Source organism: Hypanus sabinus, chromosome 17 (genome assembly GCF_030144855.1).
Source record: "Hypanus sabinus isolate sHypSab1 chromosome 17, sHypSab1.hap1, whole genome shotgun sequence".
Classification (NCBI taxonomy): Eukaryota; Metazoa; Chordata; class Chondrichthyes; order Myliobatiformes; family Dasyatidae; genus Hypanus; species Hypanus sabinus.
Window position 1 is genome coordinate 52,126,897 of NC_082722.1, and position 24,175 is coordinate 52,151,071.

Genomic DNA, 24,175 nt, shown 5'->3' on the forward strand with positions numbered 1-24,175 from the left:
GAGTAAATTTGCAGTCAGTGGAATGAGCTAAAGTGTAGCATGGAGGTAAAATTGAAAAGGGTGACAAATACAGGACAGAATGCACGCAATATATGGAATAACATAGATGATCTTGTAGCACAGTTAGAGATTGGCAGGTATGATGTTGTGGGCATCAATGAGTCGTGGCTGAAAGAAGACCATAACTGGGAGCTTAGCATCCAAGGATACACCTTGTGTCCAAAGGGCAGGTAGGCAGGCGGGGGAGAGGTGAGGTGACTCCGTTGGTAAAAAAATGAAATCAAATCCACAAAGAGGTGACATAGGATCACAAGATCATTGTTGGTAGAGCTAAGGAACTGAAGGGGTAAAAAGACCCTGATGGCAGTTACAGGCATCTGAACGAAAGCCAGGATGTGGGATACAAGTTCCAATGGGCGATAGAAAAAGCATGTGAAAGAAGGCAATGTTGCAATCGTGATGGGATATTTCAGTATACGGGTAGATTGGGAAAATCAGGTTGAAGCTGGATCTCAACAGAGAACGTAGAACAGAGAACACCAGTAGAATGTCTTCAAGATTTTTTTGCATCATTTTGCGGTTTAACCCACAAGTTGAAAGGCAATTTTGGATAGGGTGTGGTATAATAAACTAGATATGATCAGGGAGCTTAAGATAATGGAACACTGGGGAGACAGTGATCATAATGATAGAATTCACCCTGCAGTTTGAGAGGGAGACGAGAAAGTCAAGTGCATCAGTATTACAGTTGGGTAAAGGGATTTACAGAGGCATGAGGGAGGAGCTGGTTAATGTTGATTGGAGAGGGTTGTAACTGTTAGCACAATTTGAACATATATGAATCCCAACTTATGCCCTTCCAGATGGTGACTGAGATCAAAAAGATTACTTCAGGAAGTTGTAATATAAATTCAGCTCTGCTCCTTTAAGTGAATTGTTCTTGTGGGCTACACAAACTGTTGAGGGACGAAGTACAGAACATAGCTGAGGGGCCCCGAAGGTTGACTCTTCCACATGAAGGATCAGTGCCCATTTTACTAGGGTCCTACGTGGCCTCCCTCGGTCATCCCCACTACCACCCTCCGGCTATGACTACCCTTGGAGCTATAGGGTCCTATGGTTTGCATCAAAGAGGGACAGAGAAATCTGGGCAACTGCTTCTGTCAGCGGAGCAGCAAAGGTCATTCTTTAAGGCACACCACCACTTCCTCTGAGTACAGTTAAAGTGAGTGAAGCAATAGAAGTTTGCATGTAGCAAAGAAAGCTTATAGTGCAAAAGTGCAGGAGAATAAAACATTTACTCTGTTTTAGCAAGAAAATAATGGAAATAATGACAAATAAAATTGGTTTCCAACATGGAAAAATTGATTTGACAGGTGTTTGTTGTCAGTGTGGTGAGTGTGGTGTTCTTTCTGGATTTCCCCATAAACTGCCTGGTATTGATAGTGAAAGTTCGGTTTTCAATCTACAATTAATAATGGTAGGTTTTCCAACAACTTTGTTTTATTGGACGGTTCATGGAGATCAAATGATCATAGCAAGAGACAGAGCTGCAGCAATATATGATCAATCTCATCCTGGTGTTTCTGTTCAATTATTGTTGAGTCACCAAATGGAACTGAGATTCTACTTGTTCCTGGAGTTCAAGAACTTGCCTTTGAGGAGAAAGTGCATTGTGATGTATTTGAGTATTGTTGAGTAAATAAAACACATTGGGGAATTTTGACATCAGTGTGTGAAATTATGAGCTTCATACTATTAGAGTTAGAATTATCACCCCTTGATAGACCCCGTCAGTGTATGTAGTGAACTCCTGAAGAATCCAGAGCCCACCCTGGGAGAATTACAGTTTGTGCATCATTTTGCACTCCTGTCTTTAAGAGTCACCTCCTCAAAATGAATGAAGTAAGATTTCAAAAATCAGTGTTCATAAAGTTAGGAGTTATGGTCTTTCCATAGTTTCTTTGATTTATCTTAGTAATAATAAATATAGGTTCCAGGGTAATAATTTTGTGGAAGTTATTGTTTTATCTTTTTAAAATCATGCATTGCCATCTTTTAAATTTATTCATGTACAATATTTATATTGATAAAAAAGATACTTCGCTATTTCTCAGTCCACCTGTAACATTTCCTCTTCACTCTACCTCTTGAAAACCACCTTTTAAGTAATTTAACCTTGTTTATTCAATCTCTCCTCCCATTCGCTGCAAAAAAAGATAAGTATACCAAAACCTAGTTTGGTTTGCAAAGACTAGGTGTATCACATTTTCTCATTTTGAAGTGGTTCTTAATGTTGTAACCTGTTTGTTTAGAAAACAAATCCTGTTTTTGTCTTCCTTTATGCTCTGTTTCTTAAGCCGATCTGCCACTTACATTAAAGACAAACTTCAGTGGGTCATTCAGAATGTAAGTACAGGTCCTCCCTGAGTTGCACTCAATTTGTGGACATCCCATATACCTAGAACACCGGTGGGATGTATGGAAACTGATTTACCAGCTGCTACAGGGTTAAGGGCATCTTCTGCCAGGTGGAAATAGGCATTTCCATATGCCTTCTCTCCAAAAACTCATGCAAAGCTGGGAACGCAGAGCTCACACGATAGCTGCTAGCCACTCTTCCTGTTCGTGCTAGCTCCCACACTCGTGGGGAAAAAAAACACTAAATCACAGTTTGGGGACAGAACAATAGCTGACTGCTCACAACAGAAACAAAACTGTACTTGAATGTAGCAGTTGTAGTGCTTTCTGACTAGGGATGTGGTAAGCAACTTTATGTTTTTCACTGCCATCTCTGGATAATTTGTGTATTGGAGTGGTGGAGCTTGTGAAGGGGTAGAGCACCAACTTCTTTCTATTTATATACTTTTAAATGAAAACAAAAATGCTCAAAGTGGTCAGCAGGCCTGGCAAAAAAAAAAATTAACAATTACCCTAACAGTTCTGGTGATAAAGTCAGCAAGCTGAAATATTTGCTGTTTCTGCACCAGTGCTCCCAAATTTGCTGAGTTTTTCCAGCACTTTGGTTTTATTTCAGGTTTGCGTTTATCTTGAAAGCAAACTAAATTGTTTCCTTATTGGAGGTGATCATCACTGACAAGGTTAGCATTTGTTCAAGTTTAAGTTTATTGTCATCTGACTGTCTTCAACCAAATGAAATAATATTCCACTGGACCATGCTACACCTACAAAATGTGTATCACACACAGCGCATAAAACAAAATATTACCTCAAATGCAGTACTGTTCAAAAGTCTTAGGTGCAAGTATACAGCTGGTGCCCAAGACTGTGGACAATACTGTATATTGGTTAAAATAGAGGTGACTGGAAAACAGAAATAAAAGGACTTAGCTTTGTATTTGCTCAGCAGTATTAAGTGTTATTTGGTAACTGGAAAGACGTAATATACACTGTTGTGCAAAAGCCCTAGCAATATATATACTGTGTATGTAAGATGGTTGCACAGTACTGTAATAATTCAAAGTATATGTGGTACACAGCACATGTGAGCTGTGCATTAAAGAGCTCACTGTCCTAATGACGAGACCTCAGTGGTGGCATGGTATTCGTTAGCCTCGCGGCCTGAGGGAAGCAGCTGTTACCAAATAGGACAATGAGCAGATTTCTGTGCCGTTTACTGCTTACCTGTGCTGTGCACTTTGAGTTGTGTTCAGTCTGGCAATCCTACTCAAGATGGTTCTGTACCCTCTTCCTGATGGTAGTGGGATGGTGGTAGGGAACCTCATCAATGCCTCGAGCCCTTGGCCTAGGAAAACCCAGTGATCCTCTTGGCAGCTTTTACTCTCTGTCGCATCGCGGTCTGATGCCTTGCAGTCTCTGTACCACACGGTGATGCAGCCAGTCAGGACAGCCTGTAGAAGGTTGTTAGAATGGGTAGGGGAGCCTCGCACGCCTCACCCTCCTCAAAAAGTGGGATCCCTGATGCGCCATCACCGCAAGGTCCAGCAAAGTTTGTATTCTGAGCAGCTGCATCATGCCTGGTTCGGATTGCAAGACCCTGCAACGGATAGTGAGGTCAGCTGAAAGGATTATCGGGGTCTCTCTTCCCGCCATTACAGAGATTTACACCACACGCTGCACCCGCAAAGCAAACAGCATTATGAAGCACCCCGTGCACCCCTCACACAAACTCTTCTCCCTCCTGCCATCTGGCAAAAGACAGTGAAACATTCGGGCTCTCACAACCAGACTATGTAACAGTTTCTTCCCCCAAGCCATCAGACTCTTCAATTCCCAGAGTCTAGTCTGACACCAACCACACACACACACACACACACACACACACACACACACACACACACACCACTCCCTTTGCAATTTTTGCTCATTTCTTTTTCAATTCCTGCTAAAACTCTGCTTACATTGTTTACATTTACATCATTTGTTATTATATTGTAACTTGCCCTTTACTGTGCCTATCACCTTGTTTATTCATCATTGTACTCTCTTGCACTGTTTTGTGCACTTTATATAGTCCCATGTAGGTCCGAAGTCTAATGTAGTTGTTTGTAATGTAATGTGTTGTTTCCCTTAGTCTAGTGTAGTTTTGAGTTGATTCACATAGTCTAGTGTAGTTTTGTGTTTTTTTCACTTAGTCTAGTGTAGTTTTGTATTGTTTCATGTAGCACCATGGTCCTGGAGGAATGTTGTTTCGTTTTTACTGTGACCTGTACCAGCAGTTATGGTTGAAATGATAATAAAAGTGACTTGATCTTGATCTAATGTTATTGGGCTTGGAGTTCCAGGACTTAGCAGTGAAGAAGGATTGGTGGTGATAGTGGGGAGAAAGTGGGCTGGTGTTCCCACACACTTGCTGCCCTCGATGGTTGAGACAGCAAGTTTATGATGATACATCAACCATTCCTTTGGCATCATTTGCTCAAATAAAGTATATAAACTGAAAAACATGAAGGTCGCTGGCACACCACTGGCTATATTTTCCCAACCTTTGCCAATGGTAATTGGAGACTCTCTTTCCCTGAAAATGATTGGGATAGAATGGTGATACTAAGGGACATGGAATAAAAAGGGGTAAAATGAGGTCATTCAATTTGGCAGAAAAATAAACAGAAAAACTGGATTTTAAGGTTTGAGAGATTGAAAGGTGTTGGAGTTCAGGGAAGGGTGAATCATGAGAATGGAATATAGTGACATATTGAGATTGAATATCTTGGTCATGGCTTGTCCTGGTCCCATCACATTAACACTCTGGCCAAGAAAGCATATCTCCCTGGGCTAAATAAATTTGGCATGGCCCTGTTGGTCCTGCTGAAGGGTTTCAGCTCAAAACATCAACTGTACTTTTTTCCATAGATGCTGCCCGGCCTGCTGAGTTCCTCCAGCATTTTGTGTGTGTTGCTCGGATTTCCAGCACCTGCAGATTTTCTCTTGTTTGTGACATTTACCAGTTGTTAGAGATATACCATAGGAAGCATCCTACCAGGATGCATCACAGGTTGGAATGACAACCACTCTGCCCAAGACTACAAGTCATTGCAGTTGTGGACACAGCTCAGCCCATCATGAAAACCAGCCACATTGTCTCTGTCGATACTTCCCACTGCCTCAGGAAAGCAGCAGCGTAATCAAAGACCACTCCTACCCTTCTCATTCTCCCTTCTCCCCTCTTCCATTGGCTAGAAGATACAAAATCTTAAAAACTTGCCACCCCCCCCCCCCAAAAACAGCTGCTATCACACCGTTAAAAGACTCTTGAAAGGCATTCTTGCATGATAGAGATGCACTCTTGATCTCACAATCCACCTCATCGTGGTCCTTCATAGACACAAGATCCCACAGATGCTGGAAATCCAAAGCAACACACACACAGAGCACTGGAGGTATGCAGCAGGTCAGGCAGAATCCATGGAAACGAATGAACTGTCGGCGTTTCAGGCCAAGATCCTTTTTCAGGACTGAGAAGGGAAGTGGAAGTTGCCAGAATAAAAAAAGTGAGGGTAGGGGAAAGAGGATAATTGGATGCTGATAGGTAGAGCCAGGTGGGTGGAAAAGGTCAATGGAAAAACCAGTGACAACAACATTTGCGCAGTGAACTTTTAAGTGAAAGTAAGCCTGAAGCTATTCCAAGGAAAATAATCCATTTTGCTTTAAATGAACAAGCAGTTCTTTTGCATTCCACGCTCTTTGCTTCTTTGGAATCTAACACAGTGAATCAAAACAGGATAAATAAGCCAGCTGTAAAATCTGCAGACAAATCATCACAAACTCCACATTGTCAACACCGTTCATATGAGAAACTGGAAAAGGAAATGTGATGGTGTATGATCATGAAATATACTTAACATACCAACGAGGTAGAGGGTGACAACCATTTGTGCACAGTTTGAATTCCTTTGTGTACTAATAGCAAAGTATGTGAGAACACACCCTCCTTGGAGAGAACTTTGGAGAAGAGATATAAGGTCAGAGTGGGGAATAGAGGAAGGGGAGCAGAGATTTGTTTAATGGAAGGAGAAATCGATATTCATGCCATCAAGTTGGAGGCTACCCAGACAAAATACAACATGTTGCCCCTCCCTGAGGTTGGCCTCATCTTGGTACAAGAGGAGGCCGTGGACCAACATGTTGGAAAGGGAGTGGGAATCAGAATTGAAATATTTGGCCACCAACAAGTCCCACTTACGGTGGACAGGGCAGAGGTGCTCGTTCCCCCAGTTTATGATGGGTCTCACTAATAGGCCACATCGGGAGATGGATGACCCCAGCAGATTTGCAGGTGAAGTATTGTTTCAACTGGACGGACAGCCTAGGACCTTGAATTGAGGTGAGGAAGGATGTGAATGGGCAGGAGTAGGTATTAGGCCACTTGCAGGGGTACGTGCCATGAGGGAGATTAGTGGGGAGGGATGAGTGGACAAAGGAATCACAGACGGGCTGATTCCTGTTGGGGGGGAGGGGAGGTAAAGATGTTTAGTGGTGGGATTCATTTGGAAATGGTGTAAGTTGCGGAGGATAATATGTTGGATGTGGAGGCTGATGGGGTGGTAGATATGGACAAGTGGAACCCCACCACAGGCAACGGGAAGATGGGGTGAACACAGATGTTTGGGAAATGGAGGAGATGTGGGCGAGGGCAAAATTAATAGTGGAGGGAGAGAAACCCCATTCTTTAAAGGAGGAGGACACCCCTACTGTCCTGGAATGGAAAACCTTGAGCCGGGAATTGATGTGGTAGTGGAGAAGAAATTGAGAAAAGGGAATAGCATTGTTTGCAGGAGATAGGGTGGGAAGAGGTATAGTGGAGATAATCGCGGGTTTTTAAAAGAGGTCTGTTGACAGTTTGTTTCCAGAAATGGAGACAGAGGGAGCGGGAAAAGGGAGGGAGGTGTCAGAAATAGACCGAGTGAATTTAAAGGCAGGATGGAAGTTGGAGGAAACGTTGATGAAATTGATGAGCTCAGTATGGGTGCATGAAGCAGCACCAATGCAGTCGTCAATATAGTGGAGGAAGAGTTGGAATATACTGGTCAAGGCTTCAAAATAGAGTGTTCTATGTAACCAATGAAGAGGCAGGCATAGCTGGGACCCATGAGTGTGCCCAAGGATAGCCCTCAGGTTTGAAGAAAGTGGAAGGAGCCAAAGGAAAAAGTGTTCAGGGTGAGGACCAGTTCTCTCAGACAGGGAATGTGGTGGTGGTTGGTTCTTTTGTCCAGAAAGAAGCACAGAGCTTTGAGGCCTTCCTGATTGGGGTTAAATGTATATAGGGACTGAACGTCCATGGGGAAGATGAAGCAGTCAGGGCCAGGGAGTTGAAAGCTACTGAGAAGATCAAGGACATGAGAAGTTGCATGGACATAGGTGGCAAAGGACTGAACCAGGAAGGACAGAATAGATCTTCTGTATCTACTTTGACTGTATCTCAGTACAATAATAAAGTCAGTATCAATGACAAAGATGGATACTTTTTGGATGTCGATGGGAATGGGGGTGATAGGAACAACCATTATCGTATTGAATGGTGGAGCAGGCACAAGGAATTAAATAGCCTTATTTTGCTGTTACTTATCCTGTGGTTGTATTATTAAACGAATGAGTTCTGAGCCAAATCCAATACCCAGTTACACCATTTTGTTCACCATGCACTGTTCCAGCATGCTGCTAATATTAGCCTCTCCTTCCCTTCCTATCAGTTGCTGAGGAGAATGAATTCAGACCAGCCTGGAAGCAAAGGTGAAGGTTCACAGGGGTTGCCTGTGATTTGTGTCACTGGTCCCTGAAACTTGAGTTACAAATGTTTACTATCCCATGGTATTCTGCACTAATGCAGAGTTGCAGGCCGGGCCAGGCCCATCTTCTCCTGTATTGAGTATGTGCTCCCTTGTTGCAGCTGACTGCTTCCCACACCTCGGGCCTGCAGCCCAGGCACTGCTCCTCCTGACACTGTTTCCTATTATCCTGAAATACGTTGCAAAGTGTCACTTCTATCACTTCTACGTGGAACTATTTCTAGTGAAAGCTGTGGGAGAATTGAGCCACGCAGTGAAATATGGGGGATCAGAAGGTAAATCGTTGTCCCTTGTGACATGTGGTTAGGATGTGAAAAGACTGTCACATCCAAGCACAAAGTACATTGTTATAATTCAACATCTGTAGTTTGCATGAAGGTGTTTCTTCTGTAGAAACATTCAGTCAGGAATGGTGTTCAGATGATAATCTGTTTAAGTGTTATTTTCCTTTTTCTTTTTGAAGTTCACTTCAATTGCAGTGAACAGAATGGCCTGGAATTCCAAACAGATAATCCCTCTTTCGACGTGGAATCTGATGGAAGGGTTCTTGTTAGTGACATTCCACCAACAAACCAAACCAGCTTTACCATCGTTGCATTTAACAAGGCAGAAGATACATGGAAAACAGCTGTTACTGTCCTAATAAATGGTGTAAAGGTAATTTATCAGAGATTTTGGAGTGAATGGTTGAATAGTTATGACCAAAGTAAATGCCAAAGCATTGCAATGTTAAACAATTATTTTAATGGGGTTCGATAAATTAATGAAATGATTGATGAATGGGAACATTCCAGCTTGAATGATTGTTGTTGTGAAATCGTGAAATGCAGCATTCGTGGTTTTTAATGTAGAATGATTTCAAAGTTCAAAGTAAATTTATTATCAGGGTACAAAAATATCGCCATATACCACCCTGACATTCATCTTCTTGTAGGCAATCACAGTAAATAGAAGAGACACAATAGTCTTATTGAAAAACCACACCCAACAGAGCAGACAATCACTAATGTGCAAAAACTGTGCAAATACCAAGACAGAGGGGAAAAAAATAATAAATATACAATAAATATTGAGAAAATAAGATGCTGACTACTTGAAAGTGGGTTCAGTTCAGTGGGAACAGCTCATTGATGGGGTGAGTGGAATTACCCCCAGTTCAAGAGCTTAATGGTTGAAGGGCAATAACTGCTCCAGAACTGGTGGTGTGGGTCCTGAGGTTTCTGTACCACCTTCCTGATGGCAGCTGTGAGAAGAGAACATGTCCTGGATGATGGGGGTCCCTGATGATGGGTGCTGCTTTCCAACAACAGTGCTCCATGTAGATGTACTTAGTGGTGGAGAGGGCTTTACCCATGATGAAATGGGCCATATCCACTAATTTTTGTAGGCATTTCTGTACAAGGGCATTGGTTGTGATGCAAACAGTCAATATATTCTCCATCACTCATCAGTTGAAGCTTTGTCAAAGTTTTAGATGACATGCCAGATCTTTACAAACTTCTAAGAAAGCAAAATCTCTGTCATGCTTTCTTCATAATAGCACTTGCATGTTAGACCCAGGACAGATCTTCTGAAATGATAACGAGGATTTAAAGTTACTTACCCTTTCCACTTCTGATCCTTTAATGAGGACTGGCTCATGGACCTGTGAATTCCTCATCCTGTAGTCAATAATTATCTCCTTGGTCTTGTTGACATTGAGTGAGAGATTGTGGGGTTGTGGTGCCACTCATCCAGATTTTCAATCTCCCTCTGATGTGCTGATTTGTCACCACCATTGATTTGGTCTATGACGGTGGTGTTATCAGCAAACTTAAGTATGGCATTGGAGCTGTGCTTAGCCTCACAGTCTTAAGTGTAAAGTGAGTAGAGCAGTGGAGTAAGCACACAGCCAATTAGTACTTGCCCTGAGGGAGATTGTGGAGGAGATGTTGTTGCTAATCCAAACTGACTGGGGTCTGCAAGTGAGGAAATGGAGGATCCAATTGCACAAGGAGGCATTGAGGCCTAGGAACTGAAGCTTATTGATGAGTTTTGAGGGGATGATAGTACTGAATGCCGAGCTGTAGCCAATGAAGAGCATCCTGATGTAGTATGCAGCTTTGCTGTGCAGATGTTCCGGGACTGAGTGAAGAGCCAATGAAATGGCATTTACTGCTGACCTGTTAGAGTAGACAAATAATAAACTAATTGTAAACTACCTTCTGTATTTTGAGTTACAGGTGCAAGGTTCTGCAGGGGACAAGTCAGATGTGCCAGTGTTCATGTTCCCTTCACGGTTTTCTCATTCTGCGTTGAGACGAAGGAAGCGAGATTGGGTGATTCCAGTTACCAAGCATCCAGAAAATCAGAGAGGCCCTTTCCCAAAGGATCTTGTACAGGTTTGTCTTTATGGTTCAAATTGTAGTGGAATTCTGTTTTGGGATATATATATCTATATCTCATATCCTGCCCTGGACTTACCTCAGGCTTTACCTTTCACTAAGCAAACACACAAGTCTGAGATGTGCTGAGTGGCACATGTCAGTTCTCAGTCAATGTCATTCAGATGTGTTAGCTGTCACTCAAATTCTCGTGCTTTTTAATAAAGTGTATGGCCTTTCTGTAACCTTGGCTTCATGTTGCAAGGACCATTCTTCTTTTCTCTGTAAAGTGTATAAAAAGTGTATGATATGTTTTAATTGTTTTGATTTCCTGGCTTGTTATCTACAAGATTTAGTCTGTTAATTAACATGGTTTTTGGATGTCAGATCTCCTAGAAGTGACATCTGACAGCAATTGACATTAGTTAAAGGGACAGCAATATCAGAGATGGCATTCATTCTTTACACAAAGTACACTGCGGACACTGTGGTCAAAACAACACGTACAACACGCTCGTGGAACTCAGCAGGTCGGGCAGCAACCATGGAAACGAGCAGTCAAAGTTTCCGGCCGAGACCCTTCGTTAGGACTGTGTCAGGAGTCCTGATGAAGGGTCTCGGCCCAAAACTTTGACTGCTCGTTTCCACGGATGCTGCCCGACCTGCTGAGCCCCACATTAATCCCTTACAAACTGCTTTCCTTAAGGATATCAATGAAGATCATCACTCTGCTGACCACAAATTCCATGCTATTTAATTTCATATTTTGCTGAAGCCATGTATTTCAATTTATTTTCACTTGTGAGGCCCCAACATTATTTAAACCAGTCCTCAGATATTCTGCAAATGAGTGGAAAGAAATTACAGCACACCTGTCTGTTACTACTCATCGTAAAGCTGCATTTGGGGCAGCAGGGTAGTGTAGAGGTTAGCACAATGCTTTACCAGTGACCTGGGTTCGATTCCTGCTGTTGTCTGTAAGGAGTTTGTATGTTCTTCCTGTGACAGCATGGGTTTCCTCCGGGTACTCCGGTTTTCTCCCTCAGTCAAAAGTCATACTGGTTTGGTAGGTTAATTGGTCATTGTAAATTGTCCCGAGATTAGGCTAGAGTTAAAATTGGGTAGCTGGGTGGTGCAGTGTGAAGTGCCATAAGGGCGATAGTAAATTTCCTCACAAGTGTAGTGAACCCGATCATTGTGTTCAGAGTAAATTCTTCACACAAAAATCAGTTCGTTATATTTGAAATGAAATTATCAATGACATAGATTTACTGGGTGTCTTACAAATAATTGGGAAACATCTTAATGTATGTTAATCAAGCCTTTTTGATTCAAGTGTCATTTTTAAAATTCTGTTTAAAAACTTCAGGGAAGTATTGGTTAGAAAACTGAGGTGCAGGTGATCATCCTTCGAAAGTCACATTTGTTAGTTTTATGTATTCATATATTTTGCATTACTAACAATTCTTCTTTCTTAAAATTACATTTGGGAGAATCTTGAAAGTTCTGTTTTAGCTCATCCTGTATATTTATAAAATAAGCTGTTTTTTTGTAAATATTAAGAAAAGCTCTTTGTGAAGTGTTTTAATTGACCAGGTTTCACTCTTGTTAAACTTACTTTATCCCTTCGTCTTTCTTTCTGTCTCTTCCACCTACCTTTTAAAACAACACTTGTACAGAACACATGTTGGATCTACAAATGAGTGATGTAATGTTTGAAATCCTGGTTCCAAAATGAGTTTGTTATTAGCCAGCTGGTGCTTGGGGGTGTCCAGCAATAAAGAACAGAAGTTATTCTCCTGGAGCTAAAATTAGCAGATGTTCTAATCTCTCCATTTAATCCTGCCCTCACATGCTGTCACAACTGTCAGCTTTACCCCTGCCCCCAAATCCTGAACTTTTTCTATTTCTTCTTCTCACCAGGAAACCCATCACCTCTTTGTTCTCCCCAGTTTGCATCCTCTCGACTTGGATCCCCTGATTTTCAGCCAGGGTTGTTGGAATATTTATGAGGAGATGATACTGTGCATACTTCCTTCACCTGACTTTCTCAACCTAATTCAGGCAATTTAGAAAAGACTGTGAATTAAATATGGGACTTTTGCTTCTTAGCCTTTACTGTGATGCCTCGAGGCAATTCACATTACATTAATTGGTCCTACCGAAAGGACAACTGTACTCTTTTCCATAGATGCTGCCTGGCCTGCTGAGATCCTCAGCATTTTATGTGTGTTGTTTGGATTTCTAACATCTGCAGATTTTCTCTTGTTTGTCGATACATTAGTGGGTATTTTATTCTGACTTGTCACAATGTGCTTGTGAACATTATGCTGACATTTCTTTTTCCTCTGAACAGATCAAGTCCGATCGGCAAAGAGAAACGAAAGTATATTACTCTATAAAAGGCCCAGGAGCTGATCAGCCACCTATCGGTGTTTTTACTATAAACAAAAACGACGGTAAAATTGTTGTGCATAAACCTTTAGACAGAGAAGAAAGAGACAAATACAGGGTGAGTTTCATTAATTATAAAATTCCCACAGTGATTTATAGTAGAAAGTTAACTTTGTTCTCAATTATTTCTCTGGACAAGACAGATTCTTGGTTCACACACTGTTAGTATAATATTACTCAAATAACTGACCTTAGAATTTGAGGAACGACACTTGTTTGGACAGTCCACAGTATCAAATGATCATTGCTGTAATTTGTTATCACAACCTCCTTGCCCTTTCCCATGCTAATTCATCAGCTCTATCATTGCATATTGGATAATAATGTTACACCTACCCATTCACCTCCTCCCTCACCTCCGTTCAGGACCCCAAACAGTCCTTTCAGGTGATGGCACACATCACCTGTAAATCTGTTGGAGTCATCTATTGCATCTGGGGTTCCCAATGCGGTCTCCTGTACAATGGTGAGAACTGATATAAGTAGGGGTTCCACTTTGGAAAGCAACTTTGTTCGAAATGCTTTTACTCCTATCCTATTCCCGTTCTGATATTTCAGTCCATGGCCCCCTCTTCTACCACAATGAGGCAACTCTCAGGGTGGAGAGGCAACACCTCATATTCCATCTAGGTAGCCTCCAACCTGATGGCATGAACATCGATATCTCCTTCTGGTAATTTTTCTTTTGCCCTCTCCTTTTCCCACTCGGGCTTTTTACCTCTTCTCCTTACCTGCCTATCATCTCCTCCGATGGCTCTCCTTCCCTTTCTACCATGGTCCACTCCTCTCCTGTCAGATTCCTTCTCCAGCCCTGTACCTTTCCCACCCAGCTGGCTTCACCTACTCCCTTCTAGCTTGCCCTCCTTCCCCTAACTTTTTATTTTGTCAACTTCCCCCACACTATCCAGTCCTGAAGAAGGGTCTTGACTTGAAACATCGACTGTTAATTCAACTCTGTAGATGCTGCCTGACCGGCCAAGTTCCTCCAGAATTTTGTGTGTGTTGCATTGGGTAAAAATGGTAGCTTTAGAAACATGAATGCATTAATATATTTGCAAAACAACATACAATAATGTGTAGTTCATATACCATTTTCTTTAACTCTCCTAACTTTGTTTTTGAAACGTATAATTCATTAGAGTAGCACTGAATGATTACAAAAGTCTTTTGGGTTCAGTGGTTTCATGTTAAATCACTGGCCTGCATTTTATGGATGTAATAACTGCAGAAAAGCTCACAGTATTTGCAATTCAGTGGATACACAGTTTATCTCAAGTTGCTGTTGGTAATCAGTGAGATTCTCCACAACCAACTGTTGACAGATTTCTCCAGTAGAATCAAGGGAAAAACTGGAGATATATGTCCATTATACAATTTCATCAAAATTCTGTTGTTGAGTGAAAGACAAGTGAGTTTGAATTAGTTTACTAACCATTCCTGCATTTGGTAAATCCTGACTCCCGGTGATTCCCTCCACATAAATGCCAAAGTGTAATCGGTTTTAAGACAGAAACATTTGTTCATGGCATATTTCTGTTTATATTTCAACTGAAGCATATAATGATTTCAGTTTTGCACCACTATAGATTAATTTGTGTGTTTTTCTTTCTGATTTTCTCACGGGGAGGACACTTTAATGATTGCTGGTTGTTGGAGAACTGATTTCCCATAGTCACAATCAGAAAAGATCTAAATTCATGCTTCTGAATTAAGTATTTTTGTAATCATCTTTCACCGATCAGAGGGAAGTGCTACACAATGCAAAATCCTGACCTATGTCTTTGTGATAGTAACTGACTTGTTAATAGTCAAGGTGAAATGGATCTTTCAATCCACTTTGAACCAATTAACCAACACTGGGTTTCTGGTTCAATATTGAATGAATGTTTCTTATTGCGGCACTTTTGGAGCTATTGTACCCTAAAAAAAAATGTTCTTATCTCACTGAAATAGCTGACAGCTCATGCACTTGATGAAAATGGGGTTGAGGTTGAAGAAGCAGTGGAAGTTGTCATCGAAGTCATTGATATGAATGATAATAGGCCACAATTTATTCTTCCAACTTTCTATGGCAAGGTGGTAGAAGGAGCTAGACCAGGTAAGAGGAACATTTTGTTTGGTCTTACTTCTGAGTTGAGATTGAGCCAACAATTAAATGACAGTGAATCTTGACTTTTTTCCTCAATAGATTACTCCTAATCTTAATGTATGTTTGTTGATCCAGTGCGTCTGGATGGATCAAATGTTACAATTCTATTGCGCCTTGCTGCTAAAAAGTTTCACTTGTTTTCTCTGAATCTTTTGCATTTGTGTGTTTTCTGTAAGATCACTGAAGGGTCTTGTCTCCCAAGAACCATTTCAATAGGCAGCCACATTGTTTAATTTTTGTAATGGTTTATTTGGACAAGCAGGCTAATGAAGAAGTTTCTACATCCAATAATACAGTTCCCACTGCGTTTTCATCAGTTACACAATATCATCTATTCACAGGAATAAATGCACTTACCGGTAATGTTCTTTTGGCCGGGAAGGTGACTAAATAAATTAACAAAACTTAAAACTGTAATTAACTTGTGCTACTGTGTGCAGAACGCTACAAAGGAAAGGGCACATGACTGGTTCTTCCAAAGATGCCATACTTGCATCTGATGGCTTTCATTACTAATTCTGACAAAGAAACAGCCTATTTTCTTGTCCTATATGGAGAATGTACTTTGTCTTGAACTCCCCAGCCTAGAGTTTGCTTTACGGTGTTCATTCAGAGTGAGAACATATTTGCACAGGAAACGAATGAGGGACTTTTGCAAAGATGCTTTTGCTACTAGTGGGCATTCAAGAACTACAGGTTGAGTACCTCTTATCTAAAAATCCAAAATCCAAAAACTCCAAAATCCAAACATTTTTTGAGTGCTGACATGATGTCTCAAATCAAAAAATTATTCAAGACACAAGGAAAATCCCAGGCAACAAGTTGTTCTCTGTACCATAGACAGCTCTGAGAAATGTAATGAACAGAAGTTAGTTAAAAATAGAAAAACACTGCATAAAGTGAAAAATGAAGATCTTGATCATGATTTGAAAGAGAGTCAGCATCTTGTGAATGTATGCCGCTTAACACTATGCTGATCATGAAACAAGCAAAGATCTATCATGACAAACTGAAAATTGAAGGTAGTCGTGAATATTCAGCAAGCTGGTTAGAGAAATTCAAGAAAAGGCACAGCATTAGATTGTTTAAGTGTCTGCTGAACACAAAACAGGAGAGAAATTTACTGATGAGTTTGCCAAGGTCGTCACTGCTGAAAATCTAATACCCGAACAAGTCAACACTGCTGATTGTTTTTATACCTTACATAAAATCTAATAAATAATCAAATACAAATACAGTGTTCTTTTAATCAAAAGTCAGCATCGTAGGTGGAGTCTGAAAGCTTGCTGTTGCTGTTGTTCAACAGCTGATTTGGTTTTCTCTCCCGATATGTCCGTACTGCTTCTGTTGCCTTGCACACATTAAATTTTCATTATAGTGATGTTATGTAATAATTTTCACTGTTACACACATTTGTGTGATGAACAAGGGTATGACAAAGATTGCTTACCTTTCGCACATACAGTAAATTCAGAGTTGGAAATGATGGTGATCACAAGCTGTCTCAGATTAAATCCCAAAGTCCAAAAGGTCCAAAATGTGAAACACTTCCAGCCCCAAGCATTTTGGATAAGGGGTGCTCAAACTGTGCTGGATATGAAATCAGCCACTTATGATCTGATGAGAGGGAATCTTTGCAAGTCTTTACTCCTGGGAGTTACTAAGTCACACTCATAGCTTGGGTAATTTTCTTAGGATAGCTGGAGTGAGGGTATTGGTGGGCGAGTGAATTGCTGATGATCAAATGACATTTTATGCTGGAGCAGACTCGAGGTCATGTGACCTCCTCGTGCAGTTTCTGAGGCTGCAGTGAGGTTTATGAAGTCCTGCTCTTTACTTTCTCCATCCAGTTCTATCTGAGTGTTTCATTCAGTGTTATATATTTATGCATTCAAAATACAAGCAATCTCTTTTAATAGAGTATTATTTCATGTAAAATGGCTAAAATTGCCTATTGTTTGTTCAATGGTAAAATGTGTAGTTAATGAGAGTGGGGAGGTTGATGTTGTGTATTTAATATTTGAGAAATCTTGTATCTATGATTAAGCATTCTTGTTCATTTAAATAATCATTATGAGTTAAATGTATATGTACGTGAATTGCATACCATGTGATATGTGTGCACCTCACTAAAATAAATACTGTTAGACTTGTATTTCGATATTGATATTGAAACTGATATTGCAGTAGTGCTGATTTATGAGAAACAATGGCTTGGCTGCATCTCAGAAGATGCAAAGTTATATGATGAAATTGATCCAATTAAACCTATTACTTTCCATGGATTTGGGAGAAGAGAATGTTTACGAAGCTGTCGGTGTAATTTTAATGTACATTTGTCGATAGGTACGGCATTCATGAATGTGACAGCCACAGATGCAGATGAGGAAGATAATGCTAATTCTATAATCAAATACTCCATTGAGAGTCAAAATCCAGTCACTCCTGATTCACAGATGTTTACAATCAGTTCAACAAGTGGACTGATCAGTGTGCTGCGTCCAGGTCTGGACCGGGAGGTAAGTGGGCAGTCAGTGCACAAAGTTGAAAAGCTTGTTGCTAAAATGTTTATTCCTATTTGTAGCATCTTCTATGTTGCTTTCCCCTGCTTTAGTGATTAAGTAATTATTTTCGTATTGTTACGTATCCCATAACTGGATAACTTACCAGCAAAGATAGAGAGGTCTGTTGAAGTCTGATGTCACTATTGTCAAACGTTTTTATTTATAAAGGGGCACAAAAGTAAGGTTAATGCAAACATTCAGATAATGCACATCACCAATACGCAATCTAAAGCCCGGGTATAGTCATAATTATCATTAATCTCGGCTGTTGTCTAGGGGATAAATATTTTTGTCCATTGGAAATCTAAAGAGTCATTCAGAAGTCTTTCGAGGAATTGTTGGGTTTCACATGTCTTAGAGGGATCGGTGAGAACGAAAAGAAGACTTGCCCGTATCTTTTTGACCACTCCGTTAAAATCAGGGGAGCGTTGTTTTCCCCATTGTTAGTTCGAAGTCCTTCTCGGTATTATCAGCCACCCGCTCCCCAGGCAAAGGAGTTAGGAGTGCACGTGGCGTTGAGTGGCTTCCAGCTCTCCCGGGAGCGTTGAGCGAGCAAGTTCCTCTGGTGCATCGCTAGGGTACTGCCTCCTGCAGTCCGCTTTTATCTTTACTTGCAGAGTTGTAGCTGTCCATCAAAGTAGGGGGATGCAATCTCCACCCCCACATGGCCCGAGGGTGTTCATGTCCATGGTAGTTGTCACGTAGCCGGGACTTGCACGTGACACAGGTGCCTCTAAGAACAAATGGTCAAAACCGTTGCATTGTCTCTCACTTCCGAGCCCCGAATTAATAGTGATCTCGCGATTCTCTGGAAGGAGGGGGCTGCTCCCGCTCCTTCAGCCCCTCAGAGCTGTGGTACATTCATAACAGTATGTAATGTTAAATATCTTTTAAAATGTAATTCCATTCCAATTGAAGCATGCTCGAGGGTGCCCATGATGAATTTTCTGTGCTCGCCTGCTTACAGTTCAATAAAGTAAATATTCTCGACATTTGCTCTATGCTTTGTTACTCACTAATTCGTAGAAGCACTTTTGATGGAAAGAAAGAAAAATGGAAAACACACACAAATTGACAGAAACATTGTCAAATTGCAACTACAGATACTGGGAAAGATTGTACCATAAAATACATATTGAACATAAATAGTATGTCTGGTGGTATTGAAGTTATTTTAAAAAATGATTTATTCCATTGCAAAAAAAAAATCTTATTTGAATTATACTCATCATTCCAAGAAAAATCCTGCTCAAATTTCTATACATGTTGTAGAAGACACAATCTCTTATCTGTTAGTGCCCTATGAGATGGCATTCATTGCCATTTTTACAAAAGGTACTTTATCGGTAGTTTGAAGTTGGCCAGTATTAGAGGGAAGTTGAGGAAAAAGTGTTGCACTTTAAGAAGTGGGAATCTGCAGTGGCTGGCCTGGATACACAGAGAAAGCGACAACTCTTATTACCCAAGATATTCAGAAACCTTTGATGATGGTCGTACAGACCATGGACTGAGAAATGAGAAGTGACTGTGATCTTTTCTGACCAGTATACATGAACGTGGTAGACAGAATGTGCTGTTTCTGACTGTGTGAAAACTACATGTCATACAAGTTATTTTATTCTTTTAATCTTGTTTCAGACAGTGGATAAATACACACTTATTGTTCGGGCAGCAGATATGGAAGGTGAAGGAATGTTGACCAGTGCCACAGTAATAATCACAGTCGTCGACGCAAATGATAATGCCCCACAATTTGAGACTCCATCGGTAAAGATTTCATTAAACATATTTAAACATTTCCTTCTGAATATAATAAACTGATCCTTAAATTTAAAATGCAATTATTTCTTTTAATTGTTTTGAAAAAGAATTTGAGGGACTGTGTAATCAAAAGTATACCATGCTCACTTTCATCTTCATCATGATGAAGAAGTTGTCTTTTGAATTTGTTGGGGAATAAAGAGCCTACATCTTGCATGCTTAAGAAAATCAGCAGTCTCAGGTCACCATTGCTTGGTCCCTGGTCAGCATTATTCAGCTGTGATTCAGACAAAAGCTCCCACTGCCTCTATTTGATGAAAGGTCACTAAACAAAGTTTCAGAGGGCTTTGGCAACTATTCTACAGTAATTTGTTAGTAGCTTCAGGAGGATAGATTTGTTTAGGATTCAGTAGCTGGAAGAAGGGAAAGAATTTAGTCACAGAAAAGTACAACACGGAAACGGGCCTCCAGCCCATCTAGTCCATGCAAACCATTTAAAATGCCTAGTTCCATTGAGCTGCACTCAGACCATAGCCCTCCATACCCCTCTCATCCCATGTACCTACCCAGACTTCACTTAAACTTTGGAATCAAGCTCGTATTCACCACTTGCACTGGCAGCTCATTCCGCACTCTCACCACCCTCTGAGTGAAGAAGTTTCCCTTCATGTTCCTCTTAAATGTTTCACCTTTCACTCTTAAACCATGACCTCTCATTGTAGTCCCACCAACCTCAGTGGAGAACGCCTGCTTGCAGTTACCCTATCTATACCCCTCTTATTTTTGTATGCTTCTATGAAATCTTCTCTCAATCTGGTATGTTCTAGGGAATAAAATCCAAACCTATTCATATTTCCTGATACTTCAGGTTCTCCATCCCAGCAACATCCTTGTAAATTTTCTCTGTACTCTTCCAACTTTATTTACGCTTTTTCTGTATGTCAGTGACCAAAACTACACACAATACTCCAAATTAGTCCTCAGCAATATCTTATACAACTTCAACATAATACCCCTCCTCCTTTGCTCAATACTTTGATTTATGAATGCCAGCATGCCAAAAGCTTTTGTAATGAACCTATCCACATGAGACACCACTTCCAAAGCATTTCCCAGGTCCCTTTGTTCTACTGCACTCCTCTGTTCCTGACCGCTCACTGTGTTAGGCCTTACCCTGGTTGGTCCGACCTCACACTTGTCTACATTAAATACCACCTGCCACTCCTCAGCCGTTTTTCCAGCTGATCCAGATGCCACTGCAAACACTGATAGTCTTTCTCGCTGTCCACTGCAAAGCCAGTCTTGGTATCATTGCAAATTTGCCGATCCAATTTACCACATTATCATCCAGGTCATTGATATAGATGAACAAGAACAACCGATCCCTGCAGCACCCCAGTAGCCACAGGTCTCCGGTCAGGGGCAACCAACTACTACCACTCCCTGGCTTCTCCCACACAGCCAAAGTCTAATCCAAATTACTACCTCATCTTGAAAGCCAAGTGACTGAACCTTCCGGACTAACCTCCCATGCAGGACCTTGTCAAATGCCTTGCAGAAGTCCACGAAGACAACATTCACTGCCTTGGCTTCATCAACATTCCTGGTTACTTCCTTGAAAAACTCTGTAAAATTTGTTAGACATGCCCTACAATGCACAAAGTCATGTTGACTATCCCTGATCAGTTCCTGTCTATACAAATACTCATACTGCATCAACTCTAGTTGCATTTGAGCTTGGGTGTTGATCAGGAAAGTCTGCAACTCTGTAAAGGTAAATTAGTATGCATTTCTAATTGCAGGTTACTGTCGAAGCTCCTGAAAATGAAGTGGATTATGATGTGTCGAGACACAGTGTAACTGATGCTGACCTGATTTACACACCGGCCTGGAAAGCGAATTTCAGTATAACCTTTGGAAATGAGAGAAAACAGTTTACAATTTTTACTGACCCACAGAATAATGGAGTCCTTAGAATTGTGAAGGTATGGCATCCACTAGTAGCTTTTTGTAGTCATTTTAATATTTACTAGTAAATGATTTGGGCTTTTTCCACAACTTTGGCATCTACATGATAATGGAACATTTTCTAGAGATGTGCTGTCCACAAGAGGCTAGATGTACTACTCAGTTGGTCCGCCCTCAGTAATGAGTAAAGGATGAATATTATCCAGTGTTGATAACTTGCCAAGAAGCTGCTTACTGAAGGTAAATGCACTTATCAGTAGATCACTTGACAGACAGACAAAGTGTGAATCACTACACATGAAATTTGATGGAGAATGGTATCAGAGAGTTGATAAGAATTGACGGGAAGCCTCTTCATTGGCACAAGTTGTACTTCATTCACATTGAGGAAGATGGTTATGGCTGATGGGTGAAATCCCACCTTCCATGCCCATTTACCACTCCTGGGGTGCTGCAGAAATTGCGTAGTACCCTGGGATCAGACATTATGAGCTGCAAATAAAAGCTTACATGGGAAGGATCATTTATGGTTCCCTGTCAAGGAATGTTCAGTTCTTTTTGTAGCATCTCAAGATAAAATGGATCAGTTTGAACTTGCATGCTGCAGGAATTGGATAATACTCGGACATGGACTGCAAATTTGGAAACTTTGCATACATGCAAAGCAGTGACTAAAAAGAAACTCTTAGCACCTCATGATATTTCTGCAGATTTGACAGCAAAGCTCCCAGGACCACCCTTATCAGAAACTTAAATGGACCAATCATGATTTGAGTTCAGGGTTGTATCATCTCATTTCCAGCTGAGAGTTTGATCCCCCACTTGCCTGCACGCATACAATTTAAACAACAGTCAAACACGATCTGATACAGAACGATTTCACTGGATTAGTGCCCTGCCTGCCACTCCAAACATGTACTTCCTCCACCACTAGCTGAGTTTTTTTCCTGCAAAATGCAGTGTTGTTACTCACGAAAGCATCTCTAAAATTACCTCCCAAACCCACAACTTCTACCACCAGGGAAGACAAGGACAACGAACACTTGAGAGCTCCTTCCACCTGCAGGTTCCCCTCCAAGTTACATGGATCCTGATTAGAAAAAGTGTATTAACATTCCTCCATTCCCACTGGATCTAAGAATCCTGAAACAACACTGAGAATATCTTCACTAGAAAGGCTGCAGGAGCTCACCAATGTTTTCCTCGGGCTTTCAGGGATGGCAATAAACATTGACTTTGTCAATGATACCCATATCCTTCAAATAAAGAAAAATCTGGAGAGATGTGTGAACGTGGTTCTCATTTCTCTGTTGGTCATGCAAACGTAGAGCAGCACAGAACAAGAACAGGCTCTTTGATCCACAACAGTTGTTACAAGGACCAGATATTTACTCTGAGAATTTGATTCCTCTCATGAGGCCAGATATCTATTGATGGGAGTGTACCTGGCTGTGTAGTGCACATGGATCAATATTGCGTATCATTATGAAATGAAAAAAGATAGTTTGTAAGATAATGCACTCAAATGTAAGATAACTTGAAAACTCACAAGTTTGAATTTTTAACAAATGTTTAGCTTGCTTTTAGATATGCAATATGAAAGGAAAAGCCAAAGACATGGGATGCAAACAGAATCTATGTTTTCAGAGTTAAGACAAAATTAGCCATAGCTCAACAGACGGAAGAGTTGGTACTTCTTTGCACTTAACTGTGGAACACTGCTATAATTGAGGCTATGTTTGTCATTGTGAAGATACTGACTTGGATTTGATTGTGTGGTGAAATGGTTCATTTAGCGAAATAAAGGAACATCTTGCTAAGTTTTTCCCTTAAAAATAGGGAAACGCTGTCTTCTCTTTATTCTAAATAAACTACCAATGTGATACTACGTGTCATGTACACTCAGGTTAATACTTAGTGTTTTCATGAAGAAAATGCTTCATTGATATTATGTTGAACTTCTTACTGCAGCCTTTGGATTTTGAGAAGAACAAACAACATGTGGTGATAATTGAAGTAAAGAATGAGATACCATTTGTCGATACCATGCCACTGTCTTCAGCTACAGTAACCATCAACGTGCTTGATGTCAACGAAGCTCCAATATTTCATCCAGAAACCAAGAAAGAGAAGCAGCCTGAGAATCTACCAGTTGGGAGTACAGTAACTACATGTAAGGCAAAGGACCCTGACACTGCTCAGGAGCAAACTGTCAGGTATGAGATGGATTTGTGGGAACACTTTTAAGTTAGCAGTATGTTCCTCTCCTCAAGTGTACAGAGAAGATATTTTTGCCTACAAAGAAGAACTATAAATTGAGAACTGCAAGAGGCATATTTGGGAATAGTGAATGTGATTGGGAATGCTGGAGCCTTGAGTAGATCCTGGAAAAAAATTGGGAGCACCAAGTTTGGAGAAGGTGCCTCATGTGGAAGGGCTGTTTGGGAGGACGTGCAGGAAGAAGTGTTGTACCTCTTACAGCTGCAAAGGAAGGTGCACGGAGAACAAAGATTTGGTGGGAAGGGAGGAGCAAACCAGGCAGTCACCAAGAGTGGCCTCTGCAGAAAGTGGAAGGAGGAGAGTAGAAGATGTGGTTGGATTGCAATCTCATTGGAGCTCTCAGAAATGGCGAATGACTTGGTTGTTATT

General features: G+C 40.9%; 1 protein-coding gene across 1 annotated transcript in view; it reads left to right on the top strand.

The window, feature by feature from the left end:
* LOC132406925 (B-cadherin-like) overlaps window positions 1-24,175 on the top strand; it is a 53,844-nt gene that overhangs the window by 17,807 nt on the left and 11,862 nt on the right. Inside the window, exons 3-10 of the mRNA XM_059993058.1 lie at window positions 8,731-8,924; window positions 10,490-10,648; window positions 12,987-13,142; window positions 15,038-15,182; window positions 17,580-17,752; window positions 19,436-19,564; window positions 21,361-21,543; window positions 23,498-23,742. Of these exons, the coding sequence (XP_059849041.1) occupies window positions 8,731-8,924; window positions 10,490-10,648; window positions 12,987-13,142; window positions 15,038-15,182; window positions 17,580-17,752; window positions 19,436-19,564; window positions 21,361-21,543; window positions 23,498-23,742 (1,384 nt within the window). The remainder of the gene's footprint in view (window positions 1-8,730; window positions 8,925-10,489; window positions 10,649-12,986; window positions 13,143-15,037; window positions 15,183-17,579; window positions 17,753-19,435; window positions 19,565-21,360; window positions 21,544-23,497; window positions 23,743-24,175) is intronic.